The sequence below is a fragment of the Castor canadensis genome, chromosome 17, assembly GCF_047511655.1.
Source record: "Castor canadensis chromosome 17, mCasCan1.hap1v2, whole genome shotgun sequence".
Lineage (NCBI taxonomy): Eukaryota > Metazoa > Chordata > Mammalia > Rodentia > Castoridae > Castor > Castor canadensis.
Window position 1 is genome coordinate 3,881,169 of NC_133402.1, and position 25,544 is coordinate 3,906,712.

Consider the following 25,544-nt stretch of genomic DNA (forward strand, 5'->3'; position numbering starts at 1 on the left):
TCTTCCCAAGGCATGTCCTGAGCTGTGTAATTAACCTTTCTCTGCCTTCCCCACGCCTCTTTATGTGGCATATAGGGGCGAGTGGCCAGACCTGGCATATGGAATCTCAAGAGTTGGGCCCAAACTCTGGTTTCAACATTGCCGTTTAAAATGGCCCCAAGTGTGATGCTAGTGTGATGTCTTGTTTCAAAGCGCAAGAAGGTTCTAATGTGCTTTACTGAAAAAATATGTTAGCTGAGCTTCCTTCAGGAAGCTTTTGAGTTCAACTTGCACTGAATGAGCAATAACTATTCAAAAAGATGTGTTTAAACACACTCACAACAAAAAATGATTTCCCCTAGAAGCAGTGGTTCACTAATTCAGTGTCTATAACTGTCTTAAATAATGAGACTTGTCTACGTATGATTTGAATGATACTTTATAGGATCCGTCTGATTTCTGTGTAGAGAGTGCTTTAGACTAAGAGAGGCAATTAGGAAGGTCGGATGCCAGCACATGTAATTTATAGCACATTTGTAAAATTTTTCTACTAACAATGTTAAAAAGCATAAAAATTTGGGCTGGTGGAGTGGCTCAAATGGTAGAGCGCCTGCCTAGCAAGTGTGAAGCCCTGAGTTCAAACCCCAGTACCACCAAAAAAAAAAGCATAAACCGAGGTGAAATTAATTTTAGTAATACTGTGTATTTAATTTAACACAATATATGCAAAATATTGTTTAATATTTAATCAATATAAAATATCAATTAAATATTTTCCTTTTTCACACTGTGTTTGAAATCTGTTGTATATTTTATGCTTAAAACACATCTAGATTGGGACCAGCCACATTTCAAGTACTGCCACGTGTGATTTGTGGCTACTGTATTGGACATCACCAATCTAGAACATTTATCCATTTACTCATTCAACTATTTTGTTCTAGACTTGGAAATATACAAGATGGAATGCAGCCCAATCTCTGTTCTCAAAGTGCACACAGTATGGCTAGGGAGACTAATAGAACAGCTTGTTTGAAGGTGTCAGAGTGCTTTGAGAGCTCAGGGGTGGGAATACCCAGACAAGAAAGGTTTCAAAGAGGTGATGGGCATTTAACCTGGGACTTTAAGCTGTGTAGAAGTTGCCCAGGTGAAAGAACTGGAGAAGGGCACTCTGGGCAGGCAGGGAGGGCTATTTAGGCAATGTCATGGAGAAGAGTAATGCAGTGTGTGTGTGTGTGTGTGTGTGTGTGTGTGTGTGTGTGTGTGTGTGTGTGTGTGTTGCTTGGGATGGAATCCAGGGCCTCATGCATGCTAGGCTAGTGCTGTACCACTGAGCTACACTGTGTGTGTGTGTGTGTGTGTGTGTGTGTGTGTGTGTGTTGCTTGGGATGGAATCCAGGGCCTCATGCATGCTAGGCTAGTGCTGTACCACTGAGCTACACTGTGTGTGTGTGTGTGTGTGTGTGTGTGTGTGTGTGTGTTGCTTGGGATGGAATCCAGGGCCTCATGCATGCTAGGCTAGTGCTGTACCACTGAGCTACACCCCCTGCCCAGCAAGCAGTTCTATGTGGCTCAGTGGTAGGGTATGAGTGGGAGGGGAGAGGAAAGGTGAGAGTTTTATAGCCCTTATAGATTTTACAGTTGAGGATTTATTCTACTCAGTAACTAATGGGAAATGTAGAGAATTTTGAGCTGAGTGGTTTGACTAAATTTGTGTTTCCAACCAATCATTCTGGCACTGTGGAGGGGGTTGAAATTTGAGGCAGGAAGACACCTTGGGAAGGGAAGGAAGCTGGGTTGGGAGGAAAACCCTATGCAGAGTAAGAAGGCCAGGAGGAAGAGTGCAGAATGAACTAAAAGATGACAAGCATGTCCCATGCAGTAGATTTCAAATACAGCAGGTCCTGCAAACCCTACCGTGGCAAATGCCATGTGAAAAGTTTCTGGCCCTCTGGAATCCACTCAGTATCAGGGGTTCAAGAATCAGTGAAAGAGAGAGAGAGAGAGATTCAGAACCAGGAACCAGTGAAAGCTTAAGATTTTGTGGGATGGAAGTGGGTTCAAATCTTAGGTCATACTATTGTGTGGCATCATTCAAAATATTTAGTATTCCTAACTTCAGAATGGTGCTAAACCTACCACCAGTTCTATAGGGCTTTTGTGAGCATGGATTAGCTCAATGCATTGAGTCACTGCTAATGGTGCCTGGCACACAGCCAGCACTCAATACAAATGGTAGCTGTTAATTTATGTGAGGTTGAGAGTACTCTGGACCCCTAATCAGTCACCTACAAGATGGAATCATCACTTCCCACCTGCTCTTAACAGGAATCAAGGAACAAGTAACACTATTGAAGTCTATGTGCAAATGTAAAGGTAAATGTCCCTGAAAAGAGCACAGGCAGACATGATGGTTCACACCTGTAAACCCAGTACTTGGGAAGCAGAGGCAAGAGAATCACAAGTTCAAAGCCAGTCTGGACTGCATAGTAAGACCCTATCTCAAAAAAGCAAAATGGGCCTGGAAGAGTGGCTCAAGTGGTAGAGTGCCTGCCTACCAAGCATGAGGCCCTGAGTTCAAACCCCAATACTGCCAAAAAAGTTTTTAAAATAAAAAACAAAGCAAAACAGCTGGCACCAGTAGCTCACAGGAGGCAGAGATCAGGAGGATTGAGGTTTGAAAGCAGCCCCGGGAAAACAGTTTGTGAGACCCTATCTCAAAAAGACATATCACACAAAAAAGGGCTGTCAGAGTGGTTTAAGCTATAGAGCAACCATGAGGCCCTGAATCCAAACCCCATGCCGCTGACAAAACAAAACAAAACAAAAAACAAAGTCACTCAACAACCCAGCACTTCCACTCCTGGGAATATGCCCAAGAAAACTGAGAACATATTCCACGTAAAGACCTTTATCTACTTGTTCTTAATAGCCAAAAATGGCAGTAACTGATATATTCTTTCCTTGACCAAACTGTGGTCAGTCTCCTCTGAATCCTCTTCCCCGGCAGACCTCAATTTTTGGACATCTGCATCTGTCTTTGTGTTGCCCAGTTTTAGTAAGAATCCTATTAGGTGAATTCCCCACTCCCACTATCTGCCCAAACTCCTCATCCCCCACCATACCCCAGCTGCATTTGGATCACCCTGGCCTGCCTTCAGTAAGAATTTTTTTTTTGCAGTACTGGACTTGAACTCAGGACCTCCACCTTGAGCTACTCCACCAACCCTTTTTTTGTGATGGGTTTTTCAAAATCAGTCTTGTGAACTGTTTGCCCAGGGCAGGCTTTGAACTACAATCCTCCTAATCTCTGCCTCCATTGTAGCTAGAATTACAGGCATGAGCCAGTGGCACTCAGCCTAAAACCCTATTGGGCTGGTGAAGTGGCTCAAGGTGAAGGCCCTGAGTTCAAGCTGCAGTACCACAAAAAAAAAAAAAATCTTGTCAAGTCAGTTTAGCCAAGAGTTGCCATTTTAGTAATGTTCCAACTCCCAAAAGCACACCTACTTGTGGGCTGTAAATCCCATTTTCCTTGTATTCAGAGTTGAGGCTATTTCACTTTGCCCCTGTTATGATTGTTTCTGAATAAAATTTGTTTTTACAACTGTAGCTCCTGTTCACCTGTGGTTTTCTTTGACACAACCCATTGACTGATGAATGGATAGACAAAATGTAAACTGTGCATGCAATGGAATATTATTTAACCATAAATAGGAATGAAGTACTGATGCAAGTTACAACATGGATGAACCTCAAATACATTGTGCTAAGTGAAAAAAGCCAGTCACAAAGGGCCGTATGTATCATGATAATGACCACATACAATGTCCGTGTTGTGATTTGAATCTGAAATGCCCCCAAAGGCTATGTGCTGAAGGCTTTCTCGGGAGTGGTGGAAACTTGAGGAGGTGGGGTCTGGTTAGGGGAGGTGGGTCACTGGGGCATGCCCTGGAAGGGGTATCTGGTCCCCTGCCCTTTCTTGCTCTCTCTCTTCCCAGCTGCCATGAGGAGAACAGCTTTCCTATGCCACCTCTTCCCTGCCATACCACAGGCTGTCAGCCATGGGGCCAAGTAACCATGGACTGCAACTTAGGGAACTGTGAGTAAAAATATTCTTCTCCTCCTTTTAAGATGAGTTCTCTCAGATGTTTTGTCATAGTGACAGTTATCTAACGAACAGATCAGAAAAGGCAAAACAAAAGGACAGAGATGTAGTAGTTACCCAGAGCTGGGGGAGAAGAGGGAAAAGAAGGGTAAGGAAAATGTTCTGAGATTGATTGTCATGCATGTATAATAAAAGCCTGAAATTGTACATTTTCCATGAGTGACTCGAAGCTGGAGGAGTGGCTCAAGTGGTAATACACCTGCCTAGCCAGCACAAAGCCCTAAGTTCAAACCCCAGTATCACCAAAAAAAAAAAAGAGTGACTTGTATAGTATGTGAAATGTGAATTATATAGTAAAACAGCTATTACCAGAAAAAAGAAGGATAAGGGTATACCCAAAGCAATTCAAGAAGAATTCAGGCACATTATGAAATGACAAAGGGAAGGCCAGCATTGCTGTAGGAAGACAGGGCCATCTGTGTTACTTGCTCTGGAGCATATCTAAAATCAAGAGCCCACAACTGTCCCAGGAGGGTCCATGTTCAGCCTCACAGTGTAACTCCTCAGCTCACCTTTTCCTAGGGAACGTCAGAACTTGGCTCCTGCGTCACTGGCCTCCTCCCTTGGCACCTGAGACTCGCCTCCAATCCTCACACGTGTACTGCAAAGACAACAGCCTTTTATTTTTAGCCAGATTTTTAACAAAACTGGGGCAGCAGGAGCACCAGAGGCCCAGCACACCTTCAGTGATAAGTGCCTTTGCACTTGATGACCTCTGCCAGCAAAAGATCATCCTCTTGACCCTGAACAAACACCTCTCGAGCTTCAACAAGACAGCCCCTGCAAGGAGCACTTTTGTCTGACTGTGTGCCTCTAGTTTGTGTAAAAGCAGCCCAAAGATCTTCTGTCCCCTCAACAACCAGTGCCATCTGTTGGCAACACAGTAGCCAACATGCCTTGTGATGTTTTGTCACTCTTACTTTACTGCTTTTAATCCAGAGTTAAAATTAGACCTGATGAGCCAGGTGTGGTGGTACACACCTGTAATCTCAGCACATGGGAGGCTGATACAAGAGCACTGGGAGTTTGAGACCAGCCTGGACTATATTGTAAGACCCTGTTGCAAAATGTGACCATCCTCCACACCCGGAACTCATAGCCTCCTGGTGGCCCCTTTCACTCACTGGACCCCACCGGGAAGTCACTAGCCCTGTCTCTAAGAACACGCTTGTTTTTTTGTGGGGTTTGGAGTTTATTTGGGCGGCACTGCAGATTGAACTTGGGGCCTCACACTTGGTAAGCAGGTGCTCTATCACTTGAGCCACTCCACCAGCTCTGTTTTGTGCTAAGTATTTTTGAGATAGAGTCTCACACACTATTTACATAGGGCTGGCTTTGAACCACCATCCTCCTGATCTCTGCCTCCTGAGTAGCTAGGATTACAGACGTGAGCCATCGGCCCCCAACTTCCTAAGAACATATTCGTTTTGCCTGGTTTTTTATCTTATCTTATATGTTGGAGCTGATTGGAATGTACAGTGGGTGATTTTTGTAATGCAAAAACCCCAGTGATTCAAGGTTATTTTGAGTGCAGTTCTGCCCATTCAAACAGAGACTGAAAAGTCAGGAGAGGGTATCTTCCCCTTCCAAATTCTCTGCTTCCATCCCCTGCACCCCATCAAGCCAATGCATCCTTACTCAAAAGCCTCAAACAAAATCGTGTGCTCATTTCAAGAACTGCAGCTAACATCACTTGAGCACTTAGTGCTGGGTGCCAAGCCAAGCACCTTTGCACACACACTCCCTTCATGCCAACAGAGCCCGGAAATGTTTACCTCTGACTCCTAAACCTACACAGAAGGGCTAGGGAGCATGCCAACACCTTGTAGACCCCAGGGCTTGGGATTCTGGTCTGTGCTAGACTTCACCACTCAGGCTGCTTTCTCGGCCTGCGTGTGAGTCAGCACACACCGGAGCTGGAGGAGACACCATTATGCTCAGGCCAGTTCTTTGCAAAAAGCTGTCTTTACATCCACCATAAGATAGGGAAGGAGCCCGCTGGAGTTGAGCCAGCAACCCCTTTGGGGTCCACTTATGGGGTCAGACTGACTGCACTCCAGCAACTCTGCTTCCCTTCCAAACCTGCAGGGGCTCCACTCTCCAGACTTTCCTTCTTTCCATCCTTCCTCTCTCCCTTCCTTCCTTCCTTCCTTTTTTCTTCCTTCCTTCCTTCCTTCCTTTCTTCCCTCCCTCCCTCCCTTCCTTCCTTTCTTCCTTTCTTCCCTCCCTCCCTTCCTTCCTTTCTTCCTTTCTTCCCTCCCTCCCTTCCTTCCTTCCTTCCTTCCTTTCTTCCCTCCCTCCCTCCCTTCCTTCTTTCCTTCCTTTTTTCTTCCTTCCTTCCTTTCTTCCTTTCTTCCCTCCCTCCCTTCCTTCCTTCCTTTCTTCCTTTCTTCCCTCCCTGCTTCCGTCCCTCCCTTCCTTCCTTCCTTTCTTCTTCCTTCCTCCCTCGTTCCCTCCCTTCCATCCTTCCTCCCTCCCTCCCTCCCTCCCTTCTTTCCTCCCTTCTTTCCTTCCTTCCTTCTTTCCTTCCTTCCTTCTTTCCTTCCTTCCTTTCTTCCTTCCTTCCTTCCTCCCTCCCTCCTCTCTCTCTCATCTCTGTCCCATTCTTTTTTTTTGAGATAGGGTGTCACTGTAGCCCAGAATGGCTTTAAATTCACAATTCTCTTGCCTCAGCCTCCCAACTGCTGGGATTACAGATGGGTACCACCATGCCCAGTCCCTACTCTCCTGATGTCTGATGCCAAAGAGTAGTCTCTCCATCTTTGTGGGTTTTTTTCAGCAATGGATTCCTGCAATGTGAACTTGTTTGAATATGCTTCTTCTGCCCAGGGCTATAGTGTAAAGGTCATCCATGTAGTGTGTAGTTGGTGGTGCTCACTCACATTGCTGTCTGATGGACCATGTGAGAACATGTCACACTTTGTTTTGCTGTTCCTGGGCAACTGTGTAATCCTAGAGTGGGATGGTTGGTTTTTATGAGTAGTGCTGTCATCAATACCCTAGTACACTGTATGTGAATATTTATGTTGGGTGCCCTCTGCACCTCTGGGTGCAGAGACTAGGTAGGTCACATGGTGGGTGGATCTGTTCCACTTTGTAGGCCCTGCCAAAAAGTTTTCCAGGGAACTTCTACCAATTTCCAGTCCACCAGAGCATATGATGGTTCTGCCGTCCATACACTTGCCAACCCTTGGTATTTCCACATTTTCAAATTTAAATGCTAAATGATTCCAACAGAAAAGTGAATGATCAAAATGTTAGCATTTATTATTACTATTTTTTGTGGTACTGGGGTTTGAACTCAGGGCCTACACCTTGAACCACTCCTCCAGACCTTTTTTGTGATGGGTTTTTTTCAAGATAGGGTCTCCCAAACTATTTGCTCGGGGTTGGCTTGGAACCAGGAGCATCCTCATCTCTGCCTCCTGAGTAGCTAGGATTACAGATGTGAGCCACTGGCACTTAGCTTAACACTTAAAACTTAAACATTTCTATCATTAATATGGACCATGAGAGTTGATACCTCCTTTGGACTTATTTGTATAGAAACATTTATCGAGCACTACTAAGCACTGGGCTCTGGGTTCTGGTTCTGCAAAAAGAATCAAGAAAATGGTCTCTGCCCTGAAGGAGCTCCAGGAACACCCTCCTTTAAGTTCAGATGTCACCTCTACAGGGACCTCCCTGAATGCCTGCCCCAAAGCTATCGTCCTGGTCCATTTCATACTCTTCACAACACCCACTATCATCTAAAAAGACCTCATTTAGCTGGGCACCAGTGGCTCACACCTGTAATCCCAGATACTCAGGAGGCAAAGATCAGGAAGATCATGGTTTGAATGCAGCCTGTGCAGGTATTTCATGAGCCCCTATCTTGATGACTCACAGAGAGGTAAAGTCCAAAAGGCAAGGACCAGGTAGAAGCAGCCACTCTGACTGATTGAGGAACTAGCTGAGCAGGCACCTTTCCCAGTGGAGGAGACACATCTGTCAAAGACGGGAATTCTGGGGCCCTGTGTGGCCCAAAGATGTCAAGGCATCACTTGGATTTTTAAATCTTACAACACAATGGGAAACCAAGAGATATTTTAGAGTGTGATGATTTATTTTAGGTGTCACTTGACTGGATTAAGGAATGCCTAGAAAGCTGGTAAAGCATTGTTTTGGGGGCATGACTGTGAAAGTGTTTCCAGAGATTGACATGTGAGTTTGAGCACACTGGGTTGGGGAGACCTGCCCTCAGTGGGGGTGGACAGCACACAGTCAGCTGGGAGCCTAGAGAGGACAAAAGCAGAAAAGAGGTGAATGTGTCTGTCTGTCTCCAGGAGCTGAGCTACATTTGCCTTGAATGCCAGCACTCCAGCCTCTCCTGCATTGGACACCAGGATTTGTATCTGTGGAGCCCTTCCCACCCGAGGATCTCTGGCCTTTGGCCTCACACTGAGAGTTACACCATCAGCTTCCTGGTTCTTCGGTCTTTGGACTTGACCTGAGTCACACTACCGACATCCCAGGGTCTCCAGGTTGCAGACAGCCTATCGTGGGACTTCTCAGCCTCTGTAATTGCATGAATCAATTCCCCTAACAAATTCCCTTTCATATATCCATATCAATGTGTCCTAGGAGAACCCTAACTAATACAGGGGTACATTTGGTCATGTCTACATCCCAGTTTAGTTCAGTTCTTCTCTACATCCTCTTCTCTTAAAATTCTCTACTTACAGTAGAAAGTCTTTTTATAGGATCTGGCTTCACAATTGGTGGTTTGGAGGGGAAGGGATCACTGATTTCCACCTTTTCTATGGACAAGTCAGGTGAAATTGCCCTTTACCAGTGGAAATCCTGAGCCAGGTGCTTGCTGTATGCCAGGAATGGCAACACGGCGTAAGCCAGGAGTCAGGGCTCCAGGTGTTAAGTCAGGGGTGTTCCCTGCAGACTTCCCTAGGAAACTGGGACTAGCAGGTTGTTGTTCTTTTCTTCTTCTTCTTTTTTTTTTCTTTCAGTACTGGCATTTGAACTCAGGACCTTAACTTTGAGCCACTTCACCAGCCCTTTTTTGGGATGGGTTTTTTGTAGGGTCTCGTGAACTATTTGCCCAGGGTTGGCTTTGAGCCGCTATCCTCCTGAACTCTGCCTCCTGAGTAGTTAGGATTACAGGCGTGAGCCACCAGTGCCCAGCAAGGCTGTTGTTCTTTCCCCCAACTGACCAAGCAGAACCTGACAATAGCAGGACCTCTTGGCCCAGCAGTGACTGGCTCATGGTCTTATCCTTAAATTCTCAGGACTGAGACTGTGCTCTGGAGAACTAGAGTCTCAGCCCTAACTCACCTGGGGAGCAGAGCAGGCTCAGCACTGGCTCTGTCACCTGGGCAAACAGGAACACTGAGGACTCAAAACAAATGATGCTGTCCTCACCTTCTTGCCCTTGCCCTCCAGAAACTAGAGCACCTGTGAGGGGAGAGGGTATGTTTGTCCATGTCCAGAAACTAGCTTAGTTCTTCAGACTCTTTTCTCTCTATTCTCTTTTCTTAAAACCTGGGCCTTCCTGACTCCAAGAAATCTCTCTTCTAGATCCTAGAGACTTCTGAGGAGCGAGCTGCCTCTCCATCACTTCCCTACGAACACTTGGAAAGGGTCATCAGCCTTACATAATCAGAGGGCTTGAATGAAGAAGCTGCCTGGTCACTGTTAAACATTCATCAAATATTAATTGAGCCCCTATTCTGGATAAGGCTTGCCTGGGATCACCAGTCCCACTCTAGGCTCTCGGAAGCTTGCCTACTTGACCACATTCTCTGGTGTCCTAGCAACCAGAAACTCTGATCCGAGCTCTGGCCGAGACACAGGCCATTCCTCCCTGACTGCTGTGGCTCACCATCTTCCCAAGCCTCTGCAGACCTGCCCGTGCAGCAGTTTGGACCACTGAAAGCCACATATTCCCAAGGACTCCCAGAACCTCTGTACCCCCAACCCACGCTCTGGCAAGATGAGCTTTTCACTCACATTCACCGAGCTGGTCAACATTGCCATACCACAGTGTGGAGTGGTGAATTTCAAGGCCCTGCACCTCCTGCTCCAGGGCATCCTGGAGCACATCCACATGTCTGAACTCAAGAAGGTCCTCTCCGGGGATGAGGACTTCCTCCAGACCTCACAGGTTGTACTCGTCCCCAGGGAAGGAGACGCCCAGCCCGTCCTTAACCCCATGAAACGACTCAGCAACATCTTCGACCACTTGGTGAGCCGTGTGGACAAGATAGAGAGTCAGCTGACCATCGTCAAAGACCTGCCCTCCACCACCCAGCTGGTGGAAGGCAGCCAGGGGACCAACCGGCCTGCCCAGGACCTGTGGAACCTGATCAAGCTCCGGAAGATGGTGGAGGGCCATGAGGAAGCCATGGAAAAGGTACCACTCCAACCTGCCCTCACCCGAGCATCTTGTCCCTCTTCTTTCATGATGAGATGTCCCTTTCCAGAGGCGAGAGAGTGGGGTCTTGGAGTCAGGCAGAACTACAACTCACGTGTTGTGGAAAGAAGCCAGACACAATAGGACACATATTGTGTGATCCTATTTATATGAAATATACAGAACAGGAAATGCATAGACCCAGAAGGCACACTGGTGATTTCTGGGGCCAGCGGGAGGAGGAAATGAGGGGTGACTGCTGAGTGGGTGTAGGATTTCCTTTTGGGGTGATGAAAACATTTTGGAACTAGATAATGGTAATAGGTGTGTAAGTTTTTGATATACTAAATCCCACTGAATCATTGACTTGAAAATGTCCAGTTAGAAGAGGGCGGAACAGATTCTGCCTGGAAGAGATGGAGGTGGGGTAGAGAGGAAGGGGGACGGGGTGCAGGGGGAGAGGTGGCTCAAACAATGTATACACGTATGAATAAAAAATAAAATGTACAGTTATGGGCTGGCAGATGGCTCAAGTGGTAGAGCAACTGCTTAGCAAGTGTGAGGTCCTGAGTTCAAGTCCCAGTACCACAAAAAAAAAGTCCAGCCAGGCACTGGTGGCTCACACTTGTAATCCTAGCTGCTCTAGGGGCAGAGATCATGAAAATCATGGTTCAAAGCCAGCCCTGGCAAATAACTCTTGAGACCCTATCTCAAAAAAAACCCATCACAAAAAAAAGGGCTGGCAGAGTGACTCAAGGCGTAGGCCCTGAGTTCAAACCCCAGTCCCGGGGAGGGGGGGAGTTCAATTGTATGTTATGTGACTCTCACTTTGATTAAAAAAAAAAATGAGGCCTACCACAAGAGAGGCACCATGGTAGTCATGGCAACCGGGAGCCTAGCCAGGGAGACCAGCAGAGCAAGTGAATAAAAGTCTATGAGAAGTAGCCATGTGGAGGAAGGTGCATCACCCCTATTCTATGAGTGAGGAAACTGACCCCCTAAAATGCTCATTAATTTGCTGGAGGACCAACAGCCAGAGACAGGCAGAACTGGGGGGTTGAGCTGGGTCCTCTGATTCAAGACCCCACCTTGGAGTGCTGTGCTCCCCTGCCTCCCTGCCTACCATGTAGTTGGTTGATAAATAGCCAACCTAAGAGGTAATAAGAAAGGGAAAACAGCTGGGTATGGTGGTACACATCTATAATCCCAGCACTCATGATGTTGAGGCAGAAGGATCTCAAGTTTGAGGCCAGCCTGGTTTCATAGTGAGATCCTGTCTCAAAAAGCCAAGTGCAAGGGCTGAAGCTGAGTGGTTAGAGTGCTTGCCTAGCATGTGCAAGGCCCTGAGTTCCATCCCTATCACCATCCAAAAAGGGGAAAAAATAAACAAGTATTATTGATAAGGAGAGGGAGCAGTGGGAACACTCAGACACTGTGGAGGGAATAGGAAATGGGACAATTTCTCTGGAAGTATCTCTGGCACTTCCTTGTAGGGTTAAGTGGACAGTCACCCTGTGAGCCAGCAATTCCACTCCTGGATATATAACCAAAAGAACTGACAAGGAGTACAACCACCCTTTTTTGGGGTAGGACTAGGGTTTGAACTCAGGGCTTCCCACTTGCAAATCATGTGCTCAAACCAAACCTCTTGTCCATTTTTCTCTGGTTATTGTGGAGATGGGCCTCACAAATTATTTGTCCTGGTGGTCCTGAACTGTGATCCTCCTGATCTCAGCTTCCCAAGTAGCCAAGATTATAGGCGTGAGACACCAGTGCCACCCTTGGTGCCACCCTTTTTGAGTTTTGTGCCCTTGAACAACTGGACTTGTCTGTTTTCTTGAGTATAAAGTAGAGGTCATAGTAACACTGCGTTCCTGACCTGCTGTGTGGGGTGAAGAAAGTAAAGGGTTCTTGACACCTGGCCAGGGCTAAGTAAATATTTGCAGGGAGTAAATCACCTAGCCCCTGGAAAGCACACAGCAAATAAGGAGTTTGGGCTGACAAGTAGGGGAAAGATCGTGAAATTTGCCAGCGTCCTTGGGGTGTCAGGACTGAGAGCACAGTCAGACTAAGGGCTAGGTCCAGTGGAGATTACTGCTTCCAAGGTCCCCATTGTCATCTGTCAGCCAAATATTCAAAGGGGGGTACCCATACAGGGCAAGTTTCCAGAGTCACTCACCCTCGTCTCCACTGTCCATTATAGTCTGAGGCCAAGACTATAGTCTTGGGTCCTGGTTAAAAAGTCCCAGGCCAGGCCAGGCAGCAGTGACTCATGTCTCTAATCCCAGCTACTCAGGAGGCAGAGATCAGTAGAATCATGCTTCAAAGCCAGCTGGGGCAAATAGTTCTATCTCTAAAATACTCATCACAAAGTAGGGCTGGCAGAGTGGCTCAAGTGGTAGAGTGCCTGCCTAGCAAAAAAAAAAAAAGTGTCCTAGGCCAGAAAGGAAGAATTGTCACCAATCCAGGCTGGGTCCATTGGAAGACCAGCCTCTCACATTCTCACTCTAAACTCAGAGAGGGGCCTTCCCATCCACATGTGGAAGCAGGGTCATGCCTAAGAATTCCAGGGGACCACTGGCAAGTCTCAGAAGAGAGGGACCTGGACTGGGTAGGTGTCCCAAGGACACTGACCACACAGGGGCTGCCAGCTCTGACCCTGGCTCTGAGGAAGTGAAAACTGGTGCATGTATTTGTAGAGGTGATTGAGAAAACACAGAAAGCTGCCAAGGACTGAGCATCGTCTCTGCTCCATCTGACTCTCGTGGGCTTCATGCCCCCATCTCTTCACCATACCTTCCCTTTTGCTGCCTAAATTCCTTGCATCTGTTAGCTCCTTTAAGCCTTGTGGAAACTCAACAAGGCATGTGCCTTTAATCTGAGTTTTCAGATGACAAGTCTGGTGGAGTGGCTCAAGCGGTAGAGCACCTGCCTAACTAAGCATGAGGTCCTGAGTTCAAACCCCAGTACTAAAAAAAAAAAGTAATTTGACAGATGAGGAAACACAGACACAAAGAAGTTAAGTAACCCACTTGAAGTTCACAGTGTTAGAAAACAGGGAAGCCAGTAAAAACCCAGGCAGACTGGGCAGGCAGATGGCATGGGTTCGTGGGCAGCGAGAAAGCCCAACCTTTAGCCAACAGGAAAGGGTAGGGTATGAAAATGGTCCATGATGACTTTCTTCTCACATGATTGGAGCTAGAATTCACACTGAGTGATACAGTAGGCAAGAAGTGCTCAGCACATGCTGGGTGCCTGAACTGTGCTTGCTATTATCATTATCCAGACATTCTGCCTGAGCAGAGAAACAGGGCCAGAAGGTGGCAATCTCACTAATCAGATGATGGAACCCTGGAGCCTGAGTTGGGGGGAGCGGGGAAGGTGAGGGAACAGGAGTCCAGACTGGCCAAGGCAGAGAGGCAAAGCAATGCAGGAAGGAACTGTAAGACATCATGCCATGTGAAAGAAGCTGGGCACTGAGGACCACAAGTCATGATAATCTATGTATATGAAATGCCCAGGAGCGGCAAATCTGTCGAAGCAGAAAGTAGATTAGTGGTTTCTTAGAAAGAAGGCAGTGGGGAGGAACTGCTAGCGCAGACAGGATTTTCTTTCGGGGCAATGAAATGTCTTAAAACTGAATAGTGATGATGGCTGCACACCTTTGTTATACTAAATGCCATGGAATCTTATGCTTTACTATTGTTACATGTGTTTTACTTCACAAAAAGCAAAGATTGGCAGAATGGAATAAATAACTCATGATCTAACTTTATGCTGTCCACAAGAGATACACTTTAGATTCAAAGACACAAAGAAGTTGAAAGCAAAAATACAGAAAAAGATATTCCATGTACTCAGGAACAGAATAGAGCTGCATGTACCAACATCAGACAAGACAGACAGTGCTGCTGCAGACAAGTCAGCAAGAGGAGGCTGAGGGTCTCAAGGGCTGGACAGGTAGACACAAATGTACCAAGTGCTTGTCCCTTGGGGCAGCCTGCCTCCTGGTCTGCTTGGGTGGATAAAGGTTTATAGAATTCTCAAGTGCCCTGAGCACCCGCCCAACTCACGAGAAGGCTGGTGGACAGGTTCAGACCTGACTCTGCAACCCTCAGAGGACTGTTTGTGCAGATAAGCAATGTCCCTGCCTATAGAGTGGTGCTTGGTCCCAGTCTGATTGAGGTTGCCCAGAGTTATCACACCACAAATGACCCACTGAAGTGAGTTACCATGGTAGCTGGTGCTAGAACAGCAAAAGCTGTTTAAGTGTCTGCACCCACCAGTCAGTGAGGTTGGCAGACCAAATGCCACATTGATGCCGATGAGCACCTGAAGTGTACCCCAAACCCCTTTTCTGGGCTGGCTGGGTTAGTGTTTTCTGCCATCCTTATTGGGCATCCCTCAAGGGATATAAGCCAAGGGTGAAGACTCAGAAGCCTGGTGGCCTCAGCACCCACCCCAGACAGGCAAATGGTGCCTTGGAAACTAGGGCAGACACCAAGGGGACTTCTGCTCCTTGGGGAGCAAGAGGCCACAGGTGTGGCCCAGGGGCTGGTGTCAGGACTACACTGGATTTGGGGGCTTATGCCCACAACAAGTCATGATTAATCAGGGTTAGATTGCAGGAATTTTCCACCTCAGCACTATTGATAGTTTGGGTCAGACAATTCTTTGTGGCTCAGGATTGTCCTGTGCATTACGGGATGTTGAGTAGCATCCCGACCCATACCCAATGGATACTAGAAGTACCACTTACTTGTGCAAACTGAAAATGTCTCCAGACATTAGCAGATGCCTACTGCCCCCAAGTAAGGACCTCTGGGTTGGAAGACCTGGGCTGTGCCAGGCATAGTGGTGCACACTGCAATCTCAGCACTCAGGAGGATAAGGCAGGAGTTCAAGGCCAGCCTATGCTACATAGCAACACCCTGTCTCAAAAAAAAGCTGAGAGGGCTGGTGGAATGGCTCAAGTGGGAAGAACACCTGCCTAGCAAGCGTGAAACCCTGAGTTCAAACCCAGTGCTGCATAATAAAAAAATGAACAGTGGAGGAAAAGAAATATAACATAAAAAAAAAAAAGCTGAGCACTGTGGCTAATCCCAGTTACTTGAGAGGCAGAAATCAGAATAGGGGCTTAAGGCCAGCCCAGGCAAAGAGTTATTGATAAACTGGGTATGGTTGCATTTGCCTGTCTCCCCAGGTAGGAGGGAAGTGATAAGTAGGGGTATTGCTGTCTGATGCCTGCACTGAATAAAAAAACAAGAGACCCTACCTGCAAAATAATTAAAAAACAAGAGAGAGAGAGACAACAGACAAACAGAGAGACTGACTAAGACAAAGAGGAAGGAGAAGGAGGAGGAGGAGGAAGAAGAGAAAGAAAGGGAAAGAGAAAGAGAAAGAAAGAAAGAAAAAGAAAGGAAGGAAGGAAGGAAGAAAAAGAGAAAGAGAAAGAAGAGAAAAGAAAAAGAAAAAGAGAGCTGGTGGAATAGCTAAAGCGGTAGAGTGCCTACTTGGCAAGTGTGAGGCCCTGAATTCAGACCCCAGTACCGTAAGAAAAACAAACTTGGGCTCCCATCATTGTCATCCTGACTACATGTAGTCACCTGTACTACAACGTCCAGCCTGACTTGAACCTACCTGGCTCTTCCCATGTCTGCCTGTGCACTAGCTCCCCCTGGTGAGATTTTCCAGAATTGCAGATTCCCAGACCCCTCCCACTCCTAGATTCCACATCTCCCTGGAAAGCTGGATTTTCTCATCTATAATGATAACCCTGTCAGCCAGCATCACAGGAGAAAATGAAGGATGATGCCAGCTGTCTCTTATTAAGATTGTTCTGTCCACCTGTCTCCATAAAATTGTTCTGGATGTAGAAGATTTTAACAAGCTGTTGCTCTTTGATTTCAATACTCCCTACTCATACTACTCCAGCAACAACCAAAACAGCACTTTCTGTATATCACACAAATTAAGACTTTACATTAACATTTTTTTAGCATTTTCTTACATTGCTTAAAAGTGTTGAAGACACTCAGGTTTTATTTTATTGGCTAACACTGGGGTTTGATCTCAGTGCCTGACCACACTTGCTAGGCAGGCGCTCTACCACTTGAGCCACTCCACCAGCCCTTCTTTGTGATGGTTTTTTTTTTATTTTAGATAGCGTCTCGCAATCTGTTTGCCCAGGCTGGTGTCAAACCTTGATCCTCCTGATCTCTGCTTCCTGAGTAGCTAGGATTACACTCAAGAGCCACAGGCGCCCTGCTGACACTTGAGTTTTAGATAATCACGGCAGAAGTTATTGTCATAATAGTAATAAGAACTCTGAATGTCAATGTCACCTTCCCTGAGTGCTCCAAAGTCCTTTTACATCTTCATTTTTCCCTGGGAGGGACTGTTGCTAGTATCCCACTCCCTTTTTTTTGGTACTGGGATTTAAACTCAGGGTCCTGTTACGCAGGTGTTCTACCATTTGAATCACGTCCCCAGTTCTTTTTGCTTTGGTTATTTACACCTCCTGCTATAACTGGGATCATGCTGACCTTGAACCATGATCCTCCCAATCTCCACCTGCCAAGTAGCTGGGATTACAGGTATGCACCACCATGCCCCCCGTCCCTCACACTGTGTAACCTAGGCTAGTCTCAAACTCGATATCCTCTTGCCTCAGCTACTGAATGCAGTCCATTTTGCCCTGGTTATTTTGGAGATGGGATTTTGAGAACTATTTGCCTGGGCTAGCCTCAAACCTTGATCCACCTGACCTCAGCCTCCCATGTAGCTAGGATTACAGCCATGAGCCACAGGGCACTGGGCCCCTTACTTCTCTCTGCTTTGGGTTTAGTTTGCCCTTCTTTTTTCCAGTGTCTTAAGATGGATGGTTAGGTCTGGGGGTGTAACTGAAGACTGCCTAGATATCACAGGCCCTAAATTCAAACTACTGTACCACACACACACACAAAAGGAAGTTTAGGCTACTGATCTGATCTGAGATCTTTTTGATGACATAGCCACCAACACCACTCTGCCTGCATCCCATAAGTTTTGGTGTGTTCTTTCCTTCCCTCCCCTCCCCTCCCCTCCCCTTCCCTTCCCTTCCCTTCCCCTCAGGATGTATGCCTTGAGCCACTCCACCAGCCCTTTTTTTCTGTGTGAAAATAGGGTATTATGCTGGGTGCTGGTACCTATTATTGAAAATAGGGTATTATGCTGGGTGCCAGACAATCAGCCAGGAAACAGAAGACCTGAACAACACTATATACCAACCGGACTTGACAGATCCCTATAGAACACCTCCACCATGGCGAAATACACATTCTTCTCAAATACACACAGAATACCCTCCAAGGTGGATTATATGGCAAAAATTTTAAAAAGACTGAAGTCATGCAAAATATACAGTTTTACCACAGTGGAATTAAATTAGAAATCAACAGAAGAAACTATTGGAAATTCACAAGTTATGAAAACTAAGGTTCTCCTCAATAACATCTCCATCACAGAGGAAACTAGAGAATACTTTGACATGAATTGAAATGAAAGCACAACACAGCCAGGTGCTGGTGGCTCACACCTGTAATCCCAGCTACTCAGGAGGCAGAGATCAGGAGGATCGAGGTTCAAAGCCAGTCAGGGCAAATAGTTCATGAGACCCTATCTCAAAAATACCCATCACAAAACAGGGCTGGCAGAATGGTTCAAGTGGTAGAGCACCTGCCTTGCAAGTGTGAGGCCATGAGTTCAAACTCCAAGACTGCCAACAAAAAAACAAAGAAAAATGAGGGATTAAAGTCTTTTGGAATTTTTGTTAGTTTTCTGTCTCTCTTTTCAGTTCCGTCCATTTTATTTATTTATTTATTTGACAGTACTGGGATTTGAACTAAGGGCCTCATGCTTGCTAGGCAGGCACTCTATCGTTTTAGCCTCTCCACTAGTTCTGTTTCGTATTGGCTTCTTTCAAGACAGGGTCTCATGAACTGTTTGCTCCAGCCGGCTTTAAACTGTGATCCTCCCGATCTCTGCTTCCTGAGTAGCTTGGATTACAGGCGTGAGCCACCAGTGCCCAGTTCAGAGGGATCTTTTAAAAATGTAAATCCAGAAATTGGTGGAATGGATCAAGCGGTAAGAGTGCCTGCTTAGCAAGCATGAGGCCCTGAGTTAAAACCCTAGTGCTGCCAAAAAACAAAACAAATATAGATCCAGTCATGTCTCCTTTGCTTCTGATCCTCCAGGGATGGGCTGTGCTGCCTCCTTCAGGAGAGGTCCTGGTTGACCTGCATCACACTGAGACAGTGTGTTCCGTGATGAGCAACCACTGGTTACTAGGTGTATTCAAACACAGAGTTATGTCTTTCCCACCCAGGCCACCTGGGGCTCAGAGCATTGCTGTCTTGAGTATTCTTTGCTGGTTATTCTTTGCTGGTCTCTCAGTACCTTCAGCTTAGGCTTAGGAGAGCCAAGAGGACCTCTGGGGACCATGACTGTCACCAGAAAGCTTCTATATCTTACCTTATATTCTAGCCACACCCATCTTCACAGTTCTTCCCCTTCTTCAGTCCATGCAGACCCTGCAAGATTTACTCACTGACCTTCACCAGCTCAAAGTCACCATTGAAACACTCAAGAAGGATGTGGATCTACTGAAGGATATATTTGAGAAGGTAGTCCCCTCCCCCACATCCCCCACACGCACCATGATGGTCAATGGTGGTTGGGGCAATAAGGAAAATCTAGGAAGCTTGTTCTTAGTCAAGGGTACAGCCATGAGGGGAGGAGAAGGGGTTAGCCTGGCACGGCCACCTGGCCGGACCCACTGAGCTCAGTGCGACCCCTTCATGTTCTTCATTCCGCTGTGCTATTTATAAGTGGCAGAAACACAGTTTCATCTTGGCTTAGGAAAAACAATAGAATTTATTGTCTCATTTACTAAAAAGTCCAGGGGTAACTTCAGGTGCAGTTTGCTCTAGGTACTCACACAACATCAGCCTCTTTATCAGTGACACCTTCTGGGTTGCTTCAACTCAGGCAGGTCCTCCCTAACTCTTGGTAACTCCAGGCTTCCATTCCACCACCTTAGCAGAAAGAGAGCAACTTTTCCTCTTGTAGAAAGATCTGTCCACACTAAAAAGTGAGATTAACCTAACACGGTCATACATCCTAAGTCCATCTGCAGCTTCAAGCCACCAATCTAAACATATTCTAGCAGCCTATCATAACATGGGGGACGCAGAGGGCTGAAGCAGCTGCCCCCAGTCCACAGCGATAGGTCCAAGTTGGCATTGGAATTCAGGTCTCCACAGCTCAAGGCCAGCTTTGTAGCAGAGGTTCAGCCACTTGCCCCAAATTATGTGATTTAGTGAATCACCCCAATTGACAGGCCAATGTATACCTTTGAACTTCAGTCTTGGTGCTGGGTCCACTCCCATCTGAGCAGAAAGGGCACTGTGAGGAAGCAGAGCCAAAAGGACTCCATGGGCAAATCTGTACAAGAAACAGTGTCTTGAGAAGTCCCAAGTACAAATATACATAGAGTGCTTTTTAGTCCATGATTTCTCAGACTTAATTGCCGTGGAACCCTTTGTCAGGGTTTTCCTTTTCCTTTCCTGGGACATTCCATTCTCTCTTCTCAAGGTTAGTCACTTAGTGTTGTGGGAAACAACAGGGCTGGGACCAGAACCTGTAACCCCAGTCCACAGACTAGGCTCATTTGACAGATAAACCCAGAAAAAACGGATCACTTGTCTGAAAACTTGAAAATACAGAATCAGAAGATTAGTACACTGCAGCAAGAAGTGGTGAGACTGTGGGGCCTGTCTCTGTCCCCTGGCTGCTGGGGGCCTGGAGCTGGGGGTTGGGAGGAATGGGAAGAAGAACACAGCCTGGAAAGGTTTCTTTGTAAGTGTGGAGGGCAGTGTTGGTAGTAAGCCTCGGGAAAGCCATGTGTATGACATCATGTACCGCAGGCTCACGCCAGTTTTCCTCACCCTGCTGCACAGGCTCATCTCCAGAAAAAGACTTGCACCATCCCCAATTCTGAGGATGTGGTGCTCTGGAGTAGCCTCCATGAGGCCATGTTCAAGCCGGTGAGTAGAGGAGGAGCAGAGCTGGGGGGCAGGTAGGCCAGCCTAGCCTCCTCAGCCCTCTCTTCAACAGGGAGGTGCTTCACTGGAGAAGGAGCTGACCAAGACATGGCAGACCACAGAGCAGCTCCCGGAGGAGGTCCCAGAGGAGGACCAGAGCCAGGACCTGGAGGATAGAAGCCACACTCAGGTCTCAGACTCCATCCAAGAGCAGACTTCTGGGCAGTATGAGGCCTTATCGGAGGAGGAGGAGGAGGAGGCTGCACAGGCAGTTTCACTGGACAGTGCCCAAGGGCCAGGCCAGCTTCAGACCTTCATGCCTGGGGCAGGGCCTGTGCCAGGGCCGGAAGCTGAGTCCATGCCTGCACTGGGACCTGGTGTGACACCTGGTTTCATGCCAGCACCTGGAACTGCCCCAGGCACTTGGCCCTTACCACCAGGAGGCTGGTCTGGACCCACAGGCTTGCCTCATGTGGTTACTTGGCCGTTCTTGGACTTGTTCCAGCATGCCCAGGGTCCATCGGCCTCCCCTCAGGGCCAGCTCTTCAGCGCCCCACCCCCGGCTAGGGAGATTGGGTCCTCATGGCCTAGTCCACTGATGCCACACCAGGCCCTCAAGAGAGAGGTCCACCGGCTCCCAACTCTCACAGAAAAGCAAGATGAATATTACACCGGCTCTGTGGGAGTCTCTCAGGATGGAGTCCCAGGGGACGAGGCCCAAGAAGCACGGCCAAAGCGTGTCCGGCCTGCCCAGCAGCGGGTGAAAACCGCCACCACGGTTGCTGCGGCTGCGGCAGCTGCTGCCGCCTATGCAGCTGCCGCCATCCGAGCAGCTCGGGCTGCCCAGGCCGCTGCTGAGGCAGTCAAGGACGCCCCTGCCACTAAAATGGCTTCCTTAGCATCCACAATGGCCTCATTCGGGCCCTTAGGGGTCTTTGCAGATGTTCTGGGTACAGAGTCTTCCCGTGAGGCCACCAGCACCATGGCAGTCAAGGATGTCAGTGAAGAAATGGAAGACTTGCTGGGAGACCATGAAACAATACCCCCACAATTCACCTTTCCCGTCATGCCCAGTGCCATGTCTCAGGCCATGCTGGCTGCCCGTCGAGCCGAGAGCTCTGAGGAGAAGAAGAAGGCTGTCCAGTACTCCATGGGCCACATGGCCCAAATGCCTATTAAACATGACTCCCTGAAAGAAGAGTTGGCCCAGCTGTCATCCAACCTGCAGCAGCGTGTGGCTTACCTAGGTAGGTCTCCCTTAGCCCTAGGAAGTACAGCAGTGGCCCCATGCCCTCCCTGCAGCCTGCGTCCAACAAAATCTACACCCAACAAAATCTCCATCCAGCCATTAGCCCATTTATTCTTTTGCCCTTTTTTTTTTTTTTTTTTTTCGGTACTGGGACTTGAACTCAGGACCTACACCTTGAGCCGCTCCACCAGTCCTTTTTTTCTTTTTTTTTATGGATTTTTTTTTGAGATAGAGTCTCACAGACTATTTTCCTGGGCTGGGTTTGAACCTGTAGCATCCTGATCTCTGTGTCCTGAGTAGCTAGGATTACAGGCCTGAGCGCCAGCACCCAGCCTAGCATCAGCCTCTTTTGGTTTGTTTTACTGTGGATGTTCACTGAAGTCTTATCGTGGGGAAGAGGAGCTGTAGGGTCCACAAATCAAATGACTCTTTAGCCAGGCGCTGGTGGCTCATGCCTGTAATCCCAGCTACTTAAGCGGCAGAGATCAGGAGGATCACGGTTCAAAGCCAGCCTTGGCAAATAGTTCAAGAGACCCTATCTCGAAAAAACCCATCACAAAAAAAGGGCTGGTGAAGAGGCTCAAGGTGGAGGCCCTGAGTTCAAACCCCAGTACTGCAAAAAAAAAAAAAATTACTCTTGAAAACTCCTTTTTTCTTGGACTGGGATTGGGGACTTTGAACTCAAGGCCTTACACTTGTTAAGTAGGCACACTACCACTTGAGCCATGCCCCCAGTCCTTTTTTTTACTTTAGTTATTTTTCAGGTATTTTTTGCCCAAGGCCAGCCTTAAACCAAGATCCTCCTGCCTTATGGCTTCCCATGTTGCTGGTGAAACAGGCTTGACCCACCACGCCCAACTTACTGATTGATATGGGAATCTCACCAAATTTGGGCTTTAAACCTCAATCATCCCAATCTCTACCTCTAAGTAGCTGGGATTACAGGTATGACCCACCATGCCTGGCTTTGTAAACTCCTTTTCAGTAGCCCTAAAACAGTCTTGAGCAGTGTCCTGATAAGTTTGGTTCAGCAAGAGAGTAACCACTGAACCGAGTCCAGATGAAATGATCATTTGGGATTAGGAGCAACTTCCAGGAAAAAATATATATACTTAGAGACTATAGTTCCATTCTGCGTGGCAAGGGAACCCATAGGTGTATGCTCCCCTTTTATGGCCATGGTGGGTTCAGAATGGAGAGAGGACTTTCTATGCTAGTCATCCTCAACCTTAGACTTGACTCAGTGTCCCTGGAGGACTGCATAAGCCACACTACTTTGGTCCCTTACCCAAGTTGTGTGTGTGTGTATGTGTGGTGCTGGAGATCAAACCCAGGGCCTCCGGCATGCTAAACGAACACTGGCCTATCTACACCCTGGCCTAAGAATTTGCATTTTCACCCCATCCCCAAGTGGTGCTGATGCTGTAGAACTAGAAAAAACCTGCTTTGAGACCCACTGATCTGCTTCTGAGTCATCATCTTGCTTTTCACTCTCTTAGAAATACAATAACAGAATTCCCTATTTGGCACTTCTGATGGGCAGTGCTAGTTCACAAATCTTAGGGGAAAACTTCACATAACTAAAAAGAACCATATCAAGCCAGGCATGGTGGCACATACCTGTAATCCCAGCACTCAGAAGGCTGAGGCAGGAGGATTCCAAATTCAAGGCCAGCCTGGACTACATAGCAAGACTCTGTCTTAAAAGCAAAACAAAACAAAACAAAAAACTTAAGAATATCTATGAATACTGGAACATAGGTAAGATTAGAATAGTAATAAATTTAAATTTAAAACATGAAGCAATAGCAGCCCAAATGCTACTTCTGACCAGCTGCTATTTTCGTTAAGAAAACCAGATAGGGGCTGGATGTAAAATACGTAGATTCATGGTCCAGGCCAGCCTGGGCAAAAAGTGAGACCTCATCTCCAAAATAACCAGAGCAAAAGTGTTGGAGGCATGGCTCAAGTGGTAGAGTGTCTGCTTTGCAAGCACAAAGCCCTGAGTTCAAAACCCAGTCCCACCAAAAAAAAAAAATTTGAGTCTACTAGAAAATCTAATATTATTTCCAAGACACTAAGGTCAGTGAATTTCTGTGGGGACCAGATTGCCTCAGCAACCTTGTGACAAGTAGTGGGAGCTCTAGCCAGTCATTTTCCTCCTTCCTGCCCCCAACAGTCACTCCCTCCTTTGCTTTCAGCTAAAATGAGAGATACCTCCACACTTGGAACAGCCGTAGAGGGACTGCAGGAGAAGATTAGCAACCTCCAGAAATCCAGGCTACAGGTCAGTGTCCCTAGCAAGAGGAGCATTTGAGAAGATGGTGGCTGGAAGTGAACTGAGAGCTGGCTACTCAATCCCCCCCACACACGTAGCTTCTGCCCTGTAGCTGAAGGGAAGCCTGGGGAAATGGGTGGGGTGAGAAGGCAGCTGCAGCTGTGCAGAGGCAATCCAGCTGCTGCAGGGTCCCAACAGGTGGGTGGCTGTGTGATTCCTTCCAAAAACGAGTGTGTCAGGTGGCTTGTCAGATGGGAGGTTGGAGTGCACCAGCCCCTTCCAGCCATGGTGACCTCAGATGTCTGGGTCTCCCCCATCTAGGAAGAGGAACTAGAGAGAATTTGGGGCCATCAAATAGAATCGATGAAGAGTCACTACTTGGTGCTGGACAGGGCGGTGGGAAAGCTCCAGATTCGCCTGGACGACTTTAAGGTTCGGAGGTGGGGGTAGGGCTGGGAAGGGCGGCAAGAGAGAGTTTCTCCTCAAGACCTTCAGGCCCCCCCACCCAGAGGTTTTGCAGAACAGGGCACAAACTGAAGGCTGGGGAACCAGAGGACATTTTACTGTGCATAGATTACACTTCAATTAAAACCAAATGCCGTTCACAGCAGTACGATAACGTTTTTGTTGAATGTATTAACATCTTATGGTCTGAAAATGTGTGGTTTCATTTGGCATATTTAAATAAAATGTATCTAACTACAAAAAAAAAACCCACACATAAAGGGCCTGGACCGTATCCATCTTGGGGCCTCTGTGTCACTTATCCCTAGGGAGGCAGAGTAAAGGCTGAGTAATGTTTGCTGAATGAATTAATGAAAGAATAAGAGAGTTTCCTGTAGCAACAGTTATGACCATGACATTTGCCTGAAATTTACTCATTTTGGGGAAACAAATTCCTTCTCTGAGTTCTCAGTACTGCTGGGCCTTTCTAGAATAGCAGGTTCACTAACATGGTGAATGAGAAGGTAGATACAGAGCTCTGACTCAGGACCCACTTGATCTGATGCCTTCCCAGTGGGTCTGAAGGGTCCTGATGCACAGATCTGGCCTACTGATCTGGCCTGTCCCATGGGGGTTTCTTTTTGAGATAGTGTCACCATATAACCCACACTGGCCCCAGACCCAAGACCCTCTTGCCTCAGCCTTCTGAGGGCTGCAATTTCAGTGTGCACCACCACACCCAGTTTCATGGGGACTTTAGATCCTAAGTCAGAGGGCTCTTGGTGGAATGTGGCAGAATTTGAAGGCAAAAGGGGAGGACTGAAGCAAGCCCATGATATTGCACTTCCTCCTGATGTCATCTCACAGGGGACCAGGCTGGGACACAAACAGGGCAACTTTGAAAAAGAACTGGTAATAGGGAAGCAATTTGTATCCTTCGA

At 47.3% G+C, this 25,544-nt stretch overlaps 1 protein-coding gene across 12 annotated transcripts in view; it reads left to right on the forward strand.

Annotated features, from left to right (window-relative positions):
• C17H16orf96 (chromosome 17 C16orf96 homolog) overlaps nucleotides 1-25,544 on the forward strand; it is a 47,147-nt gene that overhangs the window by 729 nt on the left and 20,874 nt on the right. For 7 of the 12 annotated variants that reach the window (XR_012443271.1, XR_012443272.1, XM_074060214.1 and 4 more), the window contains exons 2-10: nucleotides 3,978-4,078; nucleotides 8,470-8,703; nucleotides 9,716-10,550; nucleotides 19,109-19,213; nucleotides 20,267-20,347; nucleotides 20,549-20,635; nucleotides 20,691-21,879; nucleotides 24,083-24,168; nucleotides 24,481-24,591. Coding sequence is in view for 10 of the 12 variants with exons in the window: in XM_074060214.1 (XP_073916315.1) it covers nucleotides 10,131-10,550; nucleotides 19,109-19,213; nucleotides 20,267-20,347; nucleotides 20,549-20,635; nucleotides 20,691-21,879; nucleotides 24,083-24,168; nucleotides 24,481-24,591 (2,079 nt within the window). In the remaining 2 variants the exon portion in view is untranslated. Of the gene's footprint in view, nucleotides 1-3,589; nucleotides 4,079-7,926; nucleotides 8,348-8,469; nucleotides 8,704-9,715; nucleotides 10,551-19,108; nucleotides 19,214-20,266; nucleotides 20,348-20,548; nucleotides 20,636-20,690; nucleotides 21,880-24,082; nucleotides 24,169-24,480; nucleotides 24,592-25,544 lie in introns of those variants that run through there. The other 5 variants (XM_074060215.1, XM_074060218.1, XM_074060216.1 and 2 more) reach the window with 5 other exon arrangements.